Source organism: Bombina bombina, chromosome 6, assembly GCF_027579735.1.
Source record: "Bombina bombina isolate aBomBom1 chromosome 6, aBomBom1.pri, whole genome shotgun sequence".
In the NCBI taxonomy this organism is placed as follows: Eukaryota; Metazoa; Chordata; class Amphibia; order Anura; family Bombinatoridae; genus Bombina; species Bombina bombina.
In genome coordinates, this window is record NC_069504.1 from 303512951 (window position 1) to 303534647 (window position 21697).

Here is a 21697-nt window from a genome sequence, read left to right on the forward strand (position 1 = left end):
TCTTTATTTCCACATACTGGAATAAAACAGTCACGTTTCGGGTACAAGACCCTTAATCATACAAAGCTCAAACACACTGTTCAATCTATATATATATATATATATATATATATATATATATATATATATATATATATATATATATATATATATATATATATATATATATATATATAAATATAAATGTGTATGTATGTCTTTCTTGTATGTCTTTCTTTGTCTAACACCTGAGACCTAATATTTTTGAGCCTTTATAACTTTGTAAAGCAATATTTTTTTAAATAAATTTTTATCAGACAGTGTTATGTTATTGTAATTTTAAATATATTTTTGATGTGTTTTGTGCAACGTTTTCATCTCGCGTAACAGTTAACAAGAGCTCTGAAGTCGTGCTATGCTGACTTGCGTTAAATTCAATTGCCCTCAAGCAAACGCGTTTACTTTCCACTTGCAATATGCGCTCAAAGATCCACGATAAACCCCTTATCGCTTGCGTGCAACTATTACCCGTCACTTCTAATCTAGTCCTTAAACGGAGGTAAATTTAGTGTATATATGCAGGGATGAACAAATCTTGCTGCTTATAAGAAACTTTATTAAACAAATGCCTGCATTAAACCTACCTCTTTTTAAACCAAATTTATAGGAAACCACTTTGAAAGCAACAAGTCGTATTCGTTAATTCAGTTATTAACCCTTTATTGGGTCAGGCGTATTTCACTGACACAACACAGGAACTAGATTGGCCCAGTGTGGACAGTCACTCCACTCATAGTATAAATATATACATACACCTTCAAATATACTACTTTGTAATACACTATAGGTATTATTTGATCACCAACGATGCAAAAACAATATCTTAACGCATCTTAGAATCTCAATTGTGTTTTTAACTTCACACATTATTTTAATTTAAGTGATAAACGTTATATTTTAATTATAGACTAGGTTTTCTACCCCTTGCACGATGATGTATTCAACAGAAGGGGAGACAAAAGTGCTATATATGTGCATACTTTTTGGTCAAACTCTTTTGACTTAACTCTGTAAACATTCATACATAAGTAATGTCCACTCCAATTAAATATTTAAATTAAAATTTAATAATACTGTCAGGATAATAGAGATACATTCAGCTCTAAGAATAATCAGAACAATTTATTCAGTTTAAATTGCTTTGTTTTGATGCAATTTACAAGTGCAAATAATGCTATGGAATGCACTGTGCAAGGGAGTCCGCTATCCTCCATTACACATCTTCAAGGGAAAGGTCTCTGAGTTTGTCAAACCGCTGCGTGTCCTTCTTTGAAATATGACTTAATAATAAACTTGGTGGAAATTCACACTCATATTTACACAAGTTCACATTGACTGTAACTGGCTGAGAATTCAAGTAAGTATCTGGTATGGGCCACTTTATACCAAGATGATGTCTATGGAGCTTGAAGGGAAAGAAAGAAAAAAGTTAGAACATAGTTTCTCTGCACTCAAAGCAATTATATAGGCATTGACAAAGAATACCTTGGTTTTACAAGTGCTATAAAAATAAAATCTTACATTTATAAATTACATTAGCAGCAAATATTAAAGTGATATGAAACCCACATTTTTTTCTTTCAAGATTCAGATAGAGCATGCAATTTTAAGCAACTTTCTAATTTACTCCTTATATCAATTTTCCCTTACTCTCTTGGTTGCTTTATTTTAAAAGCAGGAATGTAAGCTTAGGAGCCGGACCATTTTTGGTTCAGCACCTGGGTAATGCTTGCTGATTGGTGGCTAAATGATAATAGGAGTAAATTAGAAAGTTGCATGCGCTATCTGAATCATGAAAGAAAAAAAAATAAGATTTGTTTTTCCTTAATGCATGTAAGGCCAGTTAGCGGTCTCTATGGCCCAACTGCACTAGCTTTGCAGTTAATAGAAAAATCAACTGTTGCACAACATTTTTTAGAAGCAGGACATAGGCAACTTAGATTTTAAATTACAAAAGCAGATTAAAAAGGTATTAAAGGGATAAGAAAGTCAAGATTAAGCTTGCATGATTCAGATAGAGCATGTCATTTTAACACACTTTTAAATTCATTTCTATTTTCAAATGTGCTTCATTCTCTTAGTATCTCTTGTTAAAAAATGAATACGCACATATCATACACTAGTGGGAGCTGCTGCTAATTGGTGCCTGCTCACATTTGTCTCGTGATTGGCTAAATAGACATTTTCAGCTTCCTGTCAGTAGTGCAATGCTGTCCCTTCAGCAATGGATAAGATAATGAAGAAAATGTGATAATAGAATTAAATTGGAAAGTTGTTTAAAATGGTATGTTCTATCTGAATCATAAAAGAAAATGTTGGGGTTTACTATGCCTTTAAGGAGAGGGGGAGTTCGAGAGCCATCTAAAACAAAGGGAAACCTTTGAGATTTTGAAATTAAAATCACTAATACCTGTAGGGTTGAATGAGGGTTTTTATATTCACTAGGATATCCTTATTTATAGTTATCTGCAGTCTGATTTCTATATGATGAGTATGAAGCAGGGATTGGGATTGTATTATGAAGCATATAAATGTATGTATAGGAATAAACACTAGATGTTGCAATTGTGGAATGTACTTTTTTTGCTAATAAAGCAATAGTTAAAGTTTGGAGGGGAGGAATTATTGGGTGTGTTCATTGTTTATTATATGCTGCCATGTTTAAAGGGACAATGAACACAATTTTTTTCTTTTGTGATTCAGATAGAGCATGCAATTTTAAGCCACTTTCTAATTTATTCCTATTATCAATTTTTCTTCGTTCTCTTGCTATCTTTATTTTAAAAGACGACATTAAGCTTTTTTTTTTATTTAGAACTCTGGACAGCACTTTATTATTGGTGGATGAGTTTATCCACCAATCAGCAAGAACAACCCAGGTTGATCATCAAAAATGGGCCGGCATCTAAACTTACTTTCTTGCATTTCAAATAAAGATACCAAGAGAATGAAGAAAATTTGATAACAGGAGTAAATTAGAAAGTTGCTTAAAATGTCATGCTCTATCTGAATCACGAAAGAAAAAATTTGGGTACAGTGTCCCTTTAAGGGCAACTAGCCCAAAAACGCTGTCCCAAGTTCATTAGATTTTTGAATCATGTATAAAATATGAGATTTATCAAAGATTATGATGGGTTCTGTTGCTTTTTGGCTGGCAAACCGTTTTGTTTGAGATTTATGTGCAGAGCCTCTAGCAAATTCGCACCATGACTTTGGCATATTGTGCTGGACTTTACTATAAAACATGGTCACACTCAAAGACTCACGTTTAAATCAATTTACCTTAATTAAAGATCCATCTCTGCAGTGCCACACAATTCCTTCAACCTGCCCTTCTTGGCAACAGTTAAACCAGCTGACTAGACTATTGTGATTTAGCGATGGTAGCTCTTTAACTTCAAAAGCTCCATGAGGAACAAGAAAATGTATAGGATTCTTCTTGCTGCCTATTCCTACAAATAAATAAGAATACAAAATGAGAGTGAGTACAGGAACATTTATACAGCATGTTAATGAAGACTACAATTTCTTCTTGGGTCTCTTCCCTTCACAACATTAAATAATTTCCAGATCTTTTGTTTGTTTGTTTTATTATGCTTTTTTGTTAATAAACTAAGTAACCAAGAGACATATGAACTTTTTTTTTTTTTTTTTACATAAAGGTTTCTTTTCTATGAGAAGATAACTGCTTGGTGAATGCTTTAAATGGAAATCACTGTAACAATTAGTGGCAGCCGATTCTGAGATAGTGGGCCATCTAGGCTCCTCCTAAACAAACCCCTACTGTGATACTCCACCACTATAGGGCTCGATTTATCAAGCCCTTCGCCCATCTACGACTGCAGGTTCTCACAGCAGAACCTGCAGTCCGTATTTATCAAGCAGCGATCAGACTGCTGCTTCCTACACTCTTCTCCACCTCTTAGGTGGAGAATTTCAATCTTCCCGTTCTCGTCCAACCGGAGAGATTGACACCTCCTGCCCGCGCCTGATTGGCTGTGCATGGGCAGGAGGTTGCATTGCCAGAGGCGAGCTGTGGCGTACAGGGGCACATATGTACACCCCTGTCCGCCGTAGCTTGATAAATCGAGCCTATGTCTGCTAAATGCTTTAATATGTGCACACAACCACACATACATAAACGCACCCACATTAGTTTATACACATACACTATATATATATATATATATATATATATATATATATATATATATATATATATATATATATATATATATATATATATATATATATATATATATACACACATATATATATATATACACACATATATATATATACACACACACACACACACACATATACAATTTTTCTGGGGAGTTCATTTTACTGTGTTCCATACGTAGGCCTTGCATACTACCACATGATTTTTAAATCTATCCTGCAGACCTTTCAGCAGACAAATCTCTCCTGCAAATTGCAGGAGACGTTAGAATAGCATGAATTTTGAGGAGCTAGCTAAAAAGTGTACACATTTTTAAGAACCGGCAGAATTTTTTTTTTTAAATGATAACTGGACTCTAATCCTCCACAACTATACCCCCTACTACTAAGATTAAGTGCACTACTTTCTCCATGAATGGCTAGAAAACACAGCAATTTAGGACATTTCCCCTATGATTCAGAGAATAATGTACAGCTTTGTAACAAGAAAAGTATGATGACTCTACCTTGATTCTCCATAGCTTTACTCCCTGCTAGAAATGTAAAGGGATAGAAAGCTTAAAATCAAATGTGCATGGGTGCATTTCAATTTGGAATAGAACTATTTTTGCAATATACTTCCATTAGCAAAAATGCTTCTAGTAAAAGTTATTACTGCTTTTCTGCGGCATATGCAGACACCCTGTTCAGAGATTAATTGCTTCTCACGACATAATTTGTGTCATACAAGCGTGCTGACATTGAAAAGGTGTGATGTATGAATGCTGGTGTACAGGCTCTCACAGGATATGTACATATGCCATTTTAATAATAATAATAGTAACTTTTACTAGAATAATTTTTGCTATTGAAAGAATATTGCAAAAATGCTTCTGTTTTTAAATTCTTTTTTTACTTTCTATCCCTTTAAGTGCATGAGCCTGCATAAATGTAACAAGGGTCCAAGTGCCACGCTCCAATTAGAGGCTTGTATGACACTGAGATGGGCCCCTGTGAGCAGCTTTAAGTCAGCATGTGAGAAATATAGTCTTGTTTGTTTTTTAAAAAGGAATTGTAATATTTTTGGCATAGACTTTTTGTTTGTTTTGTGGGACATGCTGACAATACCCACTTTTTCATTCAAACTCTTCAGGAAAGCTGAAAAGAAAAATATTGATTAGCATGACATTTTTGTAACGATGAAAGGGTGGTTATGACATGAGGTCTTCACATATGAATTTACATTGACTAATAGCTTTCAACTTCAGATTTTCCTTTTAACAAGGTTTATCTTGTCAGGCTACAGATACTGTTACAATAAAGATTAGGTCTACTAGGCAAACAATTTATTTGAGTCATTTATAACACTGTTTACAATGATGGCAACTTACCATATGGATTTCCATTAATATTGGTACCTACGAGTTCCAGTGTTTGCTCAAGCAGTTCTGACAGGTACACAAGACAGATTTCCAGAGATCCAGAGTTTTCTGCATGGGGTCTCAGAACTAGGGCTACGCCGGCATCATAACTGACTACACTGGAATGCCAGCAATATTGTTTATTTCCATGTTCTACTGGCACCCATCCTGTATAAAAGAGTTAGAAGTAAATTCTTCCCACACATAAACAGACAAATGCTTAGAATTTGTATAATGCCTAAAAAGGAGCCGTTTCTATACATACATTTTAAACACTATAATATATATAATAAAGTTAAAAAAACAACAACATGTGCTTGGCTTCTCAAATATGTATATATATATTGTTGATGCAAAAGACTAGACCTCAGAACAGACTCAACTTCAGGAAAATAAAACATTTAAAATAGTATTTTAAGTTGAACATGAAGGATTACCATCAAAAAAAGTTTGGAAAATGTCTAGAAGCAGCAAGTCAAAGCAAAACGTATCATTATCAGTTCTCAACACTGGAAAACGTACTTTTCAGACATCCATTACAGTTAAAGGGGGCAAAATAAATAATACAGTGTATTGCAACAATATATATATTTATACACACACACACATTAGCACCTAGGTGAACCAAACCAGCACTAGCTCATATAGGGGCAAACATTCAAATTTTAACCAGCATACAAAAATTCATAGGAGATCCAAGAGTTCAAGCAGAAAGTGTTTTTATTAAACAAATATATTTAAAAGAAAACACCAATATTGTAAGAACACACCAAAAGTGTATATATGTATATCAAAAATATTGCTATCATGAGCAATCCTGTTGGAAGAGGGCAAACGTAATTAAGCAGTGTATGGTAGGGTATCCATAGAGATGCTTGCACCGATATGAGACATAAGTATTGCAGTCATTGATATGCGTGTAGCATTTGCACAACGGTAGTTTAAAGCAGGTCCGTCCTGGTTAGTATGCAAGCAGACAAAAAAGTCAGCAAGGAAGGTATAGTTAATCAGCAATAGGGGATATTACTCCTTTAGCTCACTGGACCCTTAATCCCGGGTCCTCCTAGAGCTACCCCTCCGTTCATCCACTCACCGGGCTGATACAAATCACCATGACAGGCAAATCCTCCACTTATAGATGTAAACCGGATTCACCAGCTGCTGGGAAATTTGTGTTGAAGTGCTACTGCTTAACCGCTCATGTCCTCTCTGGATATCCCGATCAGAAAGTTAAAAGCTTAATGGCTCCTCCGAATCTCCTCTATAAGTTGCATGCCATCTTTAAACAAGAACGGGGACGTGACTGTTTAGGGCCACGTGTGTTTCACCCTTGTAATTCATGTAGGGCTTTCTCAAGCGTCATAGATAGCTAGGTATGCACATTTAATTTATACCCTCTCATATAGGGATAGGTGAAATGGATTAATCGGATTTCTCATTATCATTTTGCTCACTTTACATTTTCCTACAAGTGCTTTACATTTACAAACAATATATATCTATGTGTGTATAGTATTCAGGTCTAATCCTTATGTTAGCCTATGATTTGAGAGAGAGTGGGATTATTTACAGAAATTCTTTATCATTTGTGTTTATATTACAAAAACATATTGAGATTAAGTTTAAGTGTTCATATTAACCAGAAAAAAATATTGAAAGTGAAAACATTAATAAACATACCAATATAAAGGTCATATTGTTGGACTGCAAATAATGCTTATATATGATTGTATTGAGGAAATATGCAATGCATCACATTATTAGACACATAAAAAACATAATTTATGCTTACCTGATAAATTCCTTTCTCCTGTAGTGTAGTCAGTCCACGGGTCATCCATTACTTATGGGATTATATCTCCTCCCTAACAGGAAGTGCAAGAGGATCACCCAAGCAGAGCTGCTATATAGCTCCTCCCCTCTACGTCATACCCAGTCATTCGACCGAAACCAAACGAGAAAAGAGAAACTATAGGGTGCAGTGGTGACTGGAGTTTAAGTTAAAAATTTTTTAGACCTGCCGTAAACAACAGGGCGGGCCGTGGACTGACTACACTACAGGAGAAAGGAATTTATCAGGTAAGCATAAATTATGTTTTCTCCTGTTAAGTGTAGTCAGTCCACGGGTCATCCATTACTTAAGGGATACCAATACCAAAGCTAAAAGTACACGGATGACGAGAGGGAAAGGCAGGATCTTTACACGGAAGGAACCACTGCCTGTAGAACCTTTCTCCCAAAAACAGCCTCCGAAGAAGCAAGTGTCAAATTTGTAAAATTTTGAAAAAGTATGAAGTGAAGACCAAGTTGCAGCCTTGCAAATCTGTTCCACAGAGGCCTCATTCTTAAAGGCCCAAGTGGAAGCCACAGCTCTAGTAGAATGAGCTGTAATCCTTTCAGGAGGCTGCTGTCCAGCAGTCTCATTTGCTAAACGTATTATGCTACGAAGCCAAAAAGAGAGAGAGGTAGCCGAAGCTTTTTGACCTCTCCTTTGTCCAGAATAAACGACAAACAGGGAAGAAGTTTGACGAAAATCCTTAGTTGCCTGCAAATAAAATTTCAGGGCACGGACGACGTCTAGATTGTGCAGAAGTCGTTCCTTCTTTGAAGAAGGGTTAGGGCACAATGATGGAACAACAATCTCTTGATTGATATTCCTGTTAGTGACTACCTTAGGTAAGAACCCTGGTTTAGTACGCAGAACTACCTTGTCTGAATGAAAAATCAGATAAGGAGAATCACAATGTAAGGCCGATAACTCAGAGACTCTTCGAGCCGAGGAAATAGCCATTAAAAACAGAACTTTCGAAGATAACAGCTTGATATCAATGAAATGAAGGGGTTCAAACGGAACACCTTGCAGAACGTTAAGAACTAAGTTTAAGCTCCACGGCGGAGCAACAGTCTTAAACACAGGATTAATCCTAGCCAAAGCCTGACAAAAAGCCTGAACGTCTGGAACTTCTGACAGACGTTTGTGTAAAAGGATAGACAGAGCTGAGATCTGTCCCTTTAACGAACTAGCAGATAAACCCTTTTCTAAACCTTCTTGTAGAAAAGACAATATCCTAGGAATCCTAACCTTACTCCATGAGTAACTCTTGGATTCGCACCAATGTAAGTATTTACGCCATATTTTATGATAAATTTTCCTGGTAACAGGTTTCCTAGCCTGTATTAAGGTATCAATAACTGACTCCGAGAATCCCCGCTTTGATAGAATAAAGCGTTCAATCTCCATGCAGTCAGCCTCAGAGAAATTAGATTTGGATGTTTGAAAGGACCCTGAATCAGAAGGTCCTGTCTCAGAGGCAGAGACCAAGGTGGACAGGACGACATGTCCACTAGATCTGCATACCAGGTCCTGCGTGGCCACGCAGGCGCTATTAGAATTATCAATGCTCTCTCCTGTTTGATCCTGGCAATCAATCGAGGAAGTATCGGGAAGGGTGGAAACACATAAGCCATGTTGAAAACCCAAGGTGCTGTCAGAGCATCTATCAGTACCGCTCCCGGGTCCCTGGACCTGGATCCGTAACAAGGAAGCTTGGCGTTCTGGCGAGACGCCATGAGATCCAGATCTGGTTTGCCCCAATGCTGAAGCAGTTAGGCAAACACCTCCGGATGAAGTTCCCACTCCCCCGGATGAAAAGTCTGGCGACTTAGGAAATCCGCCTCCCAGTTCTCCACGCCTGGGATGTGGATCGCTGACAGGTGGCAAGAGTGAGACTCTGCCCAGCGAATTATCTTTGAGACTTCCATCATCGCTAGGGAACTCCTTGTCCCTCCCTGATGGTTGATGTAAGCCACAGTCGTGATGTTGTCCGACTGAAACCTGATGAACCTCAGAGTTGCTAACTGAGGCCAAGCCAGAAGGGCATTGAAAACTGCTCTTCATTCCAGAATGTTTATTGGAAGGAGTCTCTCCTCCTGAGTCCATGATCCCTGAGCCTTCAGGGAATTCCAGACAGCGCCCCAACCTAGCAGGCTGGCGTCTGTTGTTACATTCGTCCAATCTGGCCTGCTGAAGGGCATCCCCCTGGAAAGATGTGGCCGAGAAAGCCACCATAGAAGAGAATCTCTGGTCTCTTGATCCAGATTTAGCATAGGGGACAAATCTGAGTAATCCCCATTCCACTGACTTAGCATGCACAATTGCAGCGGTCTGAGATGCAGGCGTGCAAAAGGTACTATGTCCATTGCCTCTACCATTAAGCCGATTACCTCCATGCATTGAGCCACTGACGGGTGTTGAATGGAACGAAGGACACGGCAAGCATTTAGAAGTTTTGATAACCTGTCCTCTGTCAGGTAAATTTTCATTTCTACAGAATCTATAAGAGTCCCCAAGAAGGGAACTCTTGTGAGTGGCAATAGAGAACTCTTTTCTACGTTCACCTTCCACCCATGCAACCTTAGAAATGCCAGAACTAACTCTGTATGAGACTTGGCAGTTTGGAAATTTGACGCTTGTATCAGAATGTCGTCTAGGTACGGAGCTAACGCTATTCCTCGCGGTCTTAGTACCGCCAGAAGAGAGCCCAGAACCTTTGTAAAGATTCTTGGAGCTGTAGCTAACCCGAAGGGAAGAGCTACAAACTGGTAATGCCTGTTTAGGAAGGCAAACCTTAGATACCGGTAATGATCCTTGTGAATTGGTATGTGAAGGTAGGCATCCTTTAAATCCACTGTGGTCATGTACTGACCCTTTTGGATCATAGGTAAGATGGTCCGAATAGTTTCCATTTTGAACGATGGAACTCTTAGGAATTTGTTTAGGATCTTTAAGTCCAAGATTGGTCTGAAGGTTCCCTCTTTTTTGGGAACCACAAACAGATTTGAGTAAAACCCTTGTCCGTGTTCCGACCGCGGAACTGGGTGGATCACTCCCATTAGTAAAAGGTCTTGTACACAGCGTAGAAACGCCTCTTTCTTTATCTGGTTTGCTGACAACCTTGAAAGATGAAATCTCCCTTTTGGAGGAGAAGCTTTGAAGTCCAGAAGATATCCCTGAGATATGATCTCTAACGCCCAGGGATCCTGGACATCTCTTGCCCAAGCCTGGGCGAAGAGAGAAAGTCTGCCCCCCACTAGATCCGTTTCCGGATCGGGGGCCCTCACTTCATGCTGTCTTAGGGGCAGCAGCAGGCTTTCTGGCCTGCTTGCCCTTGTTCCAGGACTGGTTAGGTTTCCAGCCCTGTCTGTAGCGAGCAACAGTTCCTTCCTGTCTTGGAGCGGAGGAAGTTGATGCTGCTCCTGCCTTGAAGTTACGAAAGGCACGAAAATTAGACTGTTTAGCCCTTGGTTTGGCCCTGTCTTGAGGCAGGGCATGGCCCTTACCTCCAGTAATGTCAGCGATAATTTCTTTCAAACCGGGCCCGAATAATGTCTGCCCTTTGAAAGGTATGTTAAGCAATTTAGATTTAGAAGTCACATCGGCTGACCAGGATTTAAGCCACAGCGCTCTACGCGCTTGAATGGCGAATCCGGAGTTCTTAGCCGTAAGCTTAGTTAAGTGTACTACGGCATCAGAAATAAATGAATTAGCTAGCTTAAGGACTTTAAGCTTGTCTATAATCTCATCCAATGGAGCTGAGCTAAGGGTCTCTTCCAGAGACTCAAACCAGAATGCCGCCGCAGCCGTGGCAGGCGCAATGCATGCAAGGGGTTGTAATATAAAACCTTGTTGAACAAACATTTTCTTAAGGTAACCCTCTAACTTTTTATCCATTGGATCTGAAAAAGCACAGCTATCCTCCACCGGGATAGTGGTGCGCTTAGCCAGAGTAGAAACTGCTCCCTCCACCTTAGGGACCGTCTGCCATAAGTCCCGTGTGGTGGCGTCTATTGGAAACATTTTTCTAAATATAGGAGGGGGGGGGGGGGGGAAAGGGCACACCGGGCCTATCCCACTCCTTGCTAATAATCTCTGTAAGCCTCTTAGGTATAGGAAAAACGTCAGTACACGCCGGTACCGCATAGTATCTATCCAGCCTACATAATTTCTCTGGAATTGCAACCGTGTTACAATCATTCAGAGCCGCTAATACCTCCCCTAGTAATACACGGAGGTTCTCAAGCTTAAATTTAAAATTTGAAATGTCTGAGTCCAGTTTACTTGGATCAGATCCGTCACCCACAGAATGAAGCTCTCCGTCCTCATGTTCTGCAAATTGTGACGCAGTATCAGACATGGCTCTATTATTATCAGCACACTCTGTTCTTACCCCAGAGTGATCGCGTTTACCCCTAAATTCTGGCAATTTAGATAGTACTTCTGTCATAACATTAGCCATGTCTTGCAAAGTGATTTGTATGGGCCGCCCTGATGTACTTGGCGCCACAATATCACGCACCTCCTGAGCGGGAGGCGAAGGTACTGACACGTGAGGAGAGTTAGTCGGCATAACTTCCCCCTTGTTGTCTGGTGAAATTTTCTTTACATGTACAGATTGGCTTTTATTTAAAGTAGCATCAATGCAATTAGTAGGGGTGCCTAAAATAATCGATTCTGCGATGCACCGCGATGCAGCCTGTTAACGATGCTGCATCGATGCAGTGCAGATCAGAATCGATTCAGGGGTGACATCATCGCGCAATGTCACGTGACCCCGCCTCTCTCACATAGCAGACGAGCCGACAGCATTTGTGTCAGGATTAATCTGGTTACAGCCCCCAGCTACACCACATCAGGACTTCCTGTGCACACTGCGCAGATATCTTACCCAGAGAGCATTACCAATAGACCTCCTCTCACATGTTCCGGTCAGGAATTTTTATGACACCTATCCTAAAGAGCCGACAGCAGCCTCATGTAAACAGTGAATCTTTTCTTGTATTATAGATTCACTTTTTACTGTTGCGGTCTCTGCTGCATGTTTCCTCTCAGTCAGATCCCTAGCCCAAACGAGCATTTGAGGGTTGCTGTAAAACTTTTGACTTGCTGTATCTAATAGCAACCCTCAAATGCTCGTTTGGGCTAGGGATCTGACTGAGAGGAAACATGCAGCAGAGACCGCAACAGTAAACAGTGAATCTATAATACAAGAAAAGATTCACTGTTTACATGAGGCTGCTGTCGGCTCTTTAGGATAGGTGTCATAAAAATTCCTGACCGGAACATGTGAGAGGAGGTCTATTGGTAATGCTCTCTGGGTCAGGTTTCAGATGTCTGCATGTACTCTGTGAGAATGTTTGAGTGAGTACACTGCTGCTGGTTATATTTTCCTTTGTAAAATAAATCTACAGATACATATCTGTGCATATTGTAGCATTATGTTTATAAGTGCTCTTCCATCTTACACAGTTGTTTAAAAGATTATTATATATACACACACACACACAATATATATATATATATATATATATATACATACACAGTGTGTGTATGTATATATATATATATAAGTGTGTGTGTATGTGTATATATATATATATATATATATATATATATATATATATATATATATATATATATATATATATATATATATATAAAATATGGAATAGAACAAGATCATGAAAATCATAGGCAGTAATCGTGATGCATCGCAATGCATCGTAGAATCGAATCGTATCGAATCGTTACGATGATAATCGTAATCGAATCGTGAGACAAGTGAAGATGCGCAGCTCTAGCAATTAGTACACAAATTTCTATTGGGCTCCACATTGGCCTTTAAACATATTGAACAAAGAGATTCATCTGTGTCAGACATGTTTAAACAAACTAGCAATGAGACTAGCAAGCTTGGAAAATACTTTTCAAATAAATTTACAAGCAATATAAAAAACGTTACTGTGCCTTTAAGAAGCACAAAAAACTGTCACAGTTGAAATAACAATGAACCAAATTAGTTATAGCAACCAAATTTTCACAGTAAATGCATTAAGTTAGCAAAGGATTGCACCCACCAGCAAATGGATGATTAACCCCTTAGTACCCAAAAACGGATAACAATTTAATATAAACGTTTTTATCACAGTCAAAACACACTCTCACAGGTCTGCTGTGAGTGATTACCTCCCTCAAAACTAGTTTTGGAGACCCCTGGGCTCTGTAGAGACGTCCTGGATCATGGAGGAAGAAATAGGAAGACTGTGACTGAATTTTTACTGCGCAATAAAGCGCTAAAATAGGCCCCTCCCACTCATAATACAACAGTGGGGAAGCTCAGTAAACTGATTTTATTCAGAAACAAACGACAGCCATGTGGTAAAAATCATGCCCATAAAGTTTTATCACCAAGTACCTCAGAAAAAAACGATTAACATGCCAGTAAACGTTTTAAAAATAAAATTATGAAATGTTATTAATAAGCCTGCTGCTAGTCGCTTTCACTGCAGTGGAGGCTCAAATATTACTTAAATGTATACAGTATTTTCTTAGTGAAGTTCCATTCCCCAGAAATACCTCAGTGTAAACATACATACATATCAGCCTGATACCAGTCGCTACTACTGCATTTAAGGCTGCACTTACATTACATTGGTATTAGCAGTATTTTCTCAGTCAATTCCATTCCTTAGAAAATAATATACTGCAACATACCTCCTTGCAGGTGAACCCTGCCTGCTGTCCCCTGTTCTGAAGTTACCTCACTCTTCAGAATGGCCGAGAACAGCAAGTGGATCTTAGTTACGACCGCTAAGATCATACACAAACTCAGGTAGATTCTTCTTCTAATGCTGCCTGAGAAAAAACAACACACTCCGGTGCTGTTTAAAATAACAAACTTTTGATTGAAGAAATAAAAACTAAGTTTAACAACCACAGTCCTCTCACACGTCCTATCTATTAGTTAGGTGCAAGAGAATGACTGGGTATGACGTAGAGGGGAGGAGCTATATAGCAGCTCTGCTTGGGTGATCCTCTTGCACTTCCTGTTAGGGAGGAGATATAATCCCATAAGTAATGGATGACCCGTGGACTGACTACACATAACAGGAGAAATCTTGTTCATCTGCCAATAGCAGAAAAAACAACAGATTCATACATTATATATATATATATATATATATATATATATATATATATATATATATATATATATACACACACACACACACACATACACACATTTAAAGTAAATGATCTTGTATAGAGAGAGGTATTCTTAACTGAAAAGAAAAAATAATAATAATGAATATGGACAGTCATTTACATACATTTAAAGGGACAGTAAACCTTAAAAATAATGTTATATAATTCTGCACATAGTGCAGAATTATATAACATTATTTAGGTGCTATAGCCATAAAATCATTTTTTACCTTTTTAAAATGTAAAAATGTCAGCGCTTTTACAGACCCGCTCTCTGCTGAGCGGGTCTGTAATATTCAGTCAGCGCATCGGGCCAGCTGTATAGTTACAGCCCGGCCCGACCGCACCATAGCACTAAGTGCACAGGAGCGCTGACATTTTTACATTTTAAAAAGGTAAAAAATGATTTTATGGCTATAGCACCTAAATAATGTTATATAATTCTGCACTATGTGCAGAATTATATAACATTATTTTTAAGGTTTACTGTCCCTTTAAGGAAAGTTCCATCACTTATTATATATTATCCTATCATTGTTCAAGTTCAGTTTTCTTTAGATCATACAAAAGATAAGGGCATATGAAATATAAAGGCTTGTAGCGGCTGCATTATGTGAGGAAGGGGGCATAATTTATTTCCTTATTTAGTCCTACTGGCTGTAAAGAGTTAAAGGGACAGTCAACACCAGAATTTTTGTTGTTTAACCCATTTCCCAGTTTTGCATAACCAACATGGTTATAGAAATACACGTTTTACCTCTGTGAATAACTTGTATTTATGCTTCTGCAAACTGCCCCTTTATTTCAGTTCTTTTGACAGACTTGCATTTTAGCCAATCAGTGCTTACTCCACTGTAACTTCATGTGCATTAACTCAATGTTATCTATATGAAACACATGAACTAAGGCATTCAGATTAGAGGCAGTCTTCAAGGTCTAAGAAATTAGCATATGGACCGCCTAGGTTTAGCTTTCAACTAAGGACACCAAGAGAACAAAGCACAATTGGTGATAAAAGTAAATTTGAAAGTGGTTTAAAATTACATTCCCTATTTAAATCATGACTTTTTTTTTTATTTGACCGTCCCTTTAAGATTATATATCCATTTACACTCAGCTTTTAGGAGTAATTTGTCAATATCTCCTCCTCTGGACCTTAAATCAATTAACTCTAAACCTATCCATCCTAAATCCTTACCCTAACTATTATGGCAATCCATAAAATGTCTGGGTATTCCACTACTTTTGATCCTTTCTTCGAGTATGTCCCGTCTATGTTCCTTTATTCTCTCATGGTTTTTCCAACATAGAACATTGGACATGTACATGTTACTAAATATACCACTCCAGTGCTTTTACAATTTATGTGTCCTTTTACTTTAAATTGTTTCCCATCCACATTCGTTATTTTATTTCCTTTCATCATACTACATACTATTTATTTATGTAAGAGAGATAACGTGCAAACACACACGCTAATACAACTGGAGATATTATAGCTCCTAAATTCTTGGGCAGATATAGATTTAATTCTAATTTCCCAAGCTCTTCTTTGTAAGCCCTTCTAGTTACCTTCTCTAAAATATGTCACACTTATTAGTATATAACTTCATAAATGAGCTCTGATTCCATTTTAAAACACTAAGACCCCAATAGATTACATAAATCATATGGTATTATGCCTGACAAGATAAACTCATTGACAAAATAGAAGTATTGGCTTTAGAAGCCTTGGATGTAACACCTCTAGACTTGAATGCTCTTTTTAACATCAACTTAGTAATTGTCAGCGGGAAGGAATTTCTATCATGGCATAATATATGGACCATTATATAACGTAAAAAAAAGGAAAACATTTATTTAATATTTAGCCATTTTCCTGGTCACTACCCAACTCATATATTAGTGTTCCAATGTGTCATCCCTTCAATTTTTTATATATTTGAAAGTCAGTTTAGGGTTCTTTGAAATACATTTTCCATTTTCTAGATTCTACAATCTGATTGTCCTTTAACATACTTTACGGATACACTAGAAATAATGCATTAGTACCATGCTCCTTGCATTATTAAGTACACGTCTTTCTTACTTATCTCCTTTAGCACCTGTTTATTAAGCCAGCTTGGCTAGAAATTACATTTTATTTCTTCTTCAAACTAACATGGGTCCCAAATGTATATTTATTAAATAAATAAATACAAAAAAAAAAAAGGGATTTAAAATACCTTTCATTCATCTTCTGGAATTTTTAATGAAAACCATTTTTAGAAAACAGAATGTGAAATAAAAAAAACCTTTGAAAAAAATATACAAAATAGTCTGTATACCTAACTTTATTTAAATGGACAGTGTAGTCAAAATTAAAAACTTTCATGCTTCAGATAGGGCATGAAAATTTGTTTTTTTCTCTTAACATTCTTTGTTGAAAGATTCATATGCTCATTTCTAATCCCTTGAAGTCAGCCTTTTATCTCAGAGCATTTTGAGAGTTTTTCCCAGCTAGACAGTGGTAGTTCATGTGTGCCATACAGATAGCATTGTATTCACTCCCATGGAGTTATTTATGAGTCAGCACTGATTGCCTAAAATGCAAGTTTGTCTAAATAACTGAGATAAGGGGGCAGTCTGCAGAGGCTTAGATACAAGGTAATCACAGGGGTAAAAAACATAAATTTATGCTTACCTGATAAATTTCTCTTGTGGTGTATCCAGTCCACGGATCATCCATTACTTGTGGGATATTCTCCTTCCCAACAGGAAGTTGCAAGAGGATCACCCACAGCAGAGCTGCTATATAGCTCCTCCCCTAACTGCCATACCCAGTCATTCGACCGAAACTAGCCGAGAAAGGGGAAACCATAGGGTGCAGTGGTGACTGTAGTTTAAAATTTAGACCTGCCTTAAAAGGACAGGGCGGGCCGTGGACTGGATACACCACAAGAGAAATAAATTTATCAGGTAAGCATAAATTATGTTTTCTCTTGTTAGGTGTATCCAGTCCACGGATCATCCATTACTTGTGGGATACCAATACCAAAGCTAAAGTACACGGATGAAGGGAGGGACAAGGCAGATACTTAAACGTAAGGGACCACTGCCTGTAGAACCTGTCTCCCAAAAATAGCCTCCGAAGAAGCAAAAGTATAAAATTTTGAAAAGGTATGAAGCGAAGACCAAGTCACCGCTTTGCAAATCTGTTCAACAGAAGCCTAATTTTTAAAGGCCCAGGTGGAAGCCACAGCTCTAGTAGAATGAGCTGTAATCCTTTCAGGGGGCTGCTGTCCAGCAGTCTCATAGGCTAAGCGTATTACGCTCCGAAGCCAAAAAGAAAGAGGTTGCTGAAGCCTTTTGACCTCTCCTCTGTCCAGAGTAAACAACAAACAGGGAAGATGTTTCACGAAAATCTTTAGTCGCTTGTAAGTAAAACTTTAAAGCACGGACTACGTCCAAATTATGTAAGAGACGTTCCTTCTTTGAAGAAGGATTAGGACACAATGATGGAACAACAATCTCTTGATTGATATTCTTGTTGGAAACTACCTTAGGTAAAAACCCAGGTTTTGTACGCAGAACTACTTTATCTGTATGGAAAATCAGATAAGGAGAATCACACTGTAAAGCTGATAACTCAGACTCTACGAGCCGAGGAAAAAGCCATCAAAAACAGAACTTTCCAAGATAAAAGTTTGATATCAATGGAATGAAGGGGTTCAAACGGAACCCCTTGAAGAACCTTAAGAACCAAGTTTAAGCTCCATGGAGGAGCAACAGGTTTAAACACATACTTAATTCTAACCAAAGCCTGACAAAATGCCTGGACGTCTGGAACCTCTGCCAGACGCTTGTGCAAAAGGATAGACAGAGCAGAAATCTGTCCCTTTTAAGAACTAGCTGATAATCCTTTATCCAAACCCTCTTGGAGAAAGGACAATATCCTAGGAATCCTAACCTTACTCCATGAGTAATTCTTGGATTCACACCAATGAAGATATTTGCGCCATATCTTATGGTAGATTTTCCTGGTTACAGGCTTTCGTGCCTGTATTAAGGTATCAATGACTGACTCGGAGAAGCCACGCCTTGATAAAATCAAGCATTCAATCTCCAGGCAGTCAGTCTCAGAGAAATTAGATTTGGATGATTGAAAGGACCTTGTAGTAGAAGGTCTTGTCTCAGAGGCAGAGGCCAAGGTGGAAAGGATGACATGTCCACCAGGTTTGCATACCAGGTCCTGCGTGGCCACGCAGGCACGATCAAGATCACAGATGCTCTCTACTGTTTTATTTTGGCAATCAGTCGAGGGAGCAGAGGAAACGGTGGAAACACATAAGCCAGGTTGAAGAACCACGGTGCTGCTAGAGCATCTATCAGCGTCGCTTCTGGGTCCCTGGACCTGGATCCGTAACAAGGAAGCTTGGCGTACTGGCGAGACGCCATGAGATCCAATTCTGGTGTGCCCCAACGATGAACCAATTGAGCAAACACCTCCGGATGGAGTTCCCACTCCCCCGGATGAAAAGTCTAACGACTTAGAAAATCAGCCTCCCAGTTCTCTACACCTGGGATATGGATCGCTGATAGATGGCAAGAGTGAGTCTCTGCCCAGCGAATTATCTTGGAGACTTCTAACATCGCTAGGGAACTCCTGGTCCCCCCTTGATGGTTGATGTAAGCCACAGTCGTGATGTTGTCCGACTGAAATCTGATGAACCTCAGGGTTGCTAACAGAGGCCAAGCTAGAAGAGCATTGAATATTACTCTTAACTCCAGAATATTTATTGGGAGGAGTTTCTCCTCCCGAGTCCACGATCCCTGAGCCTTCAGGGAATTCCAGACTGCACCCCAACCTAGAAGGCTGGCATCTGTTGTTATAATTGTCCAATCTGGCCAGTGAAAGGTCATACCTTTGGACAGATGGACCCGAGATAGCCACCAGAGAAGAGAATCTCTGGTCTCTTGATCCAGATTTAGCAGAGGGGACAAATCTGTGTAATCCCCATTCCACTGTCTGAGCATGCATAATTGCAGCGGTTTGAGATGTAGGCGCGCAAATGGCACTATGTCCATCGCCGCTACCATTAAGCCGATCACTTCCATGCATTGAGCCACCAAAGGGCGCGGAATGTAGTGAAGAACACGGCAGGAATTTAGAAGCTTTGATAACCTGGACTCCATCAGGTAAATTTTAAATTTCTACAGAATCTATCAGAGTTCCTAGGAAGGAAACCCTTGTGAGGGGTGATAGAGAACTCTTTCCCTCGTTCACTTTCCACCCATGCAACCTCAGAAATGCCAACACTATGTCCGTATGAGATTTGGCAATTTGGAAGTTTGACGCCTGTATCAGGATGTCGTCTAGATAAGGGGCCACTGCTATGCCCCGTGGTCTTAGGACCGCCAGAAGAGAACCCAGAACCTTTGTAAAAATTCTTGGGGCTGTAGCTAACCCGAAGGGAAGAGCCACAAACTGGTAATGCCTGTCTAGAAAGGCAAACCTTAGGAACCGATGATGATCTTTGTGAATCGGTATGTGAAGGTAAGCATCCTTCAAATCCACTGTGGTCATGTACTGACCCTCCTGGATCATAGGTAGGATGGTACGAATAGTCTCCATCTTGAATGATGGAACTCTGAGGAATTTGTTTAAGATCTTTAGATCCAAAATTGGTCAGAAGGTTCCCTCTTTTTTGGGAACCACAAACAGATTTGAATAAAATCCCTGTCCTTGTTCCATCTGTGGAACTGGATGGATCACTCCCATTATTAGGAGGTCTTGCACACAGCGTAAGAATGCCTCTTTCTTTATCTGGTTTACAGATAATCTCGAAAGGTGAAATCTCCCTTGTGGGGGGGAAGCTTTGAAGTCCAGAAGATATCCCTGAGATATGATCTCCAACGCCCAGGGATCCTGAACATCTCTTGCCCACGCCTGGGCGAAGAGAGAAAGTCTGCCCCCTACTAGATCCGTTGCCGGATAGGGGGCCGTTCCTTCATGCTGTCTTAGAGGCAGCAGCAGGCTTTCTGGCTTGCCTTTGCTCCAGGCCTGGTTAGATTTCCAGGCCGGCTTGGATTGCGCAAAAGTTCCCTCTTGTTTTGTAGCAGAGGAAGTTGATGCTGCACCTGCCTTGAAGTTTCGAAAGGCACGAAAAATAGACTGTTTGGCCCTTGATTTGGCCCTGTCCTGAGGAAGGGTATGACCCTTACCTCCAGTAATGTCAGCAATAATTTCCTTCAAACCAGGCCCGAATAGGGTCTGCCCCTTGAAGGGAATGTTAAGTAATTTAGACTTTGAAGTCACGTCAGCTGACCAAGATTTAAGCCATAGCGCCCTACGCGCCTGGATGGCGAATTCGGAATTCTTAGCCGTTAGTTTAGTCAAATGAACAATGGCATCAGAAACAAAAGAATTAGCTAGCTTAAGTGTTCTAAGCTTGTCAAGTATTTCAGTCAATGGAGTAGCTGTCTGAAAGGCCTCTTCCAGAGACTCAAACCAGAACGCCGCAGCAGCAGTGACAGGAGCAATGCATGCAAGGGGCTGCAGGATAAAACCTTGTGGAATAAACATTTTCTTAAGGTAACCTAATTTTTTATCCATTGGATCTGAAAAAGCACAACTGTCCTCGACAGGGATAGTGGTACGCTTTGCTAAAGTAGAAACTGCTCCCTCCACCTTAGGGACCGTCTGCCATAAGTCCCGTGTGGTGGCGTCTATTGGAAACATTTTTCTAAAAATAGGAGGGGGGGAAAACGGCACACCGGGTCTGTCCCACTCCTTAGTAATAATTTCTGTAAACCTTTTAGGTATTGGAAAAACGTCAGTACACACCGGCACCACGTAGTATTTATCCAGTCTACACAATTTCTCTGGCACTGCAATTGTGTCACAGTCATTCAGAGCAGCTAAAACCTCTCCAAGCAACACCCGGAGGTTCTCAAGCTTAAATTTAAAAGTAGACATATCTGAATCAGGTTTCCCCGAGTCAGAGACGTCACCCACAGACTGAAGCTCTTCCTCAGCTTCTGCATATTG

General features: G+C 39.3%; 1 protein-coding gene across 2 annotated transcripts in view; it reads right to left on the reverse strand.

Moving 5' to 3' along the window:
- Positions 1–1083: 1083 nt before the first annotated feature.
- C6H12orf29 (chromosome 6 C12orf29 homolog) overlaps positions 1084–21697 on the reverse strand; it is a 39994-nt gene continuing 19380 nt past the window's right edge. For both annotated transcript variants that reach the window (XM_053716926.1, XM_053716927.1), the window contains exons 5-7: positions 5595–5792; positions 3322–3491; positions 1084–1444 (exon numbers count right to left, since the gene is read on the reverse strand). In XM_053716926.1, coding sequence (XP_053572901.1) covers positions 1253–1444; positions 3322–3491; positions 5595–5792 — 560 coding nt within the window. In that variant the 3' untranslated portion in view covers positions 1084–1252. The remainder of the gene's footprint in view (positions 1445–3321; positions 3492–5594; positions 5793–21697) is intronic.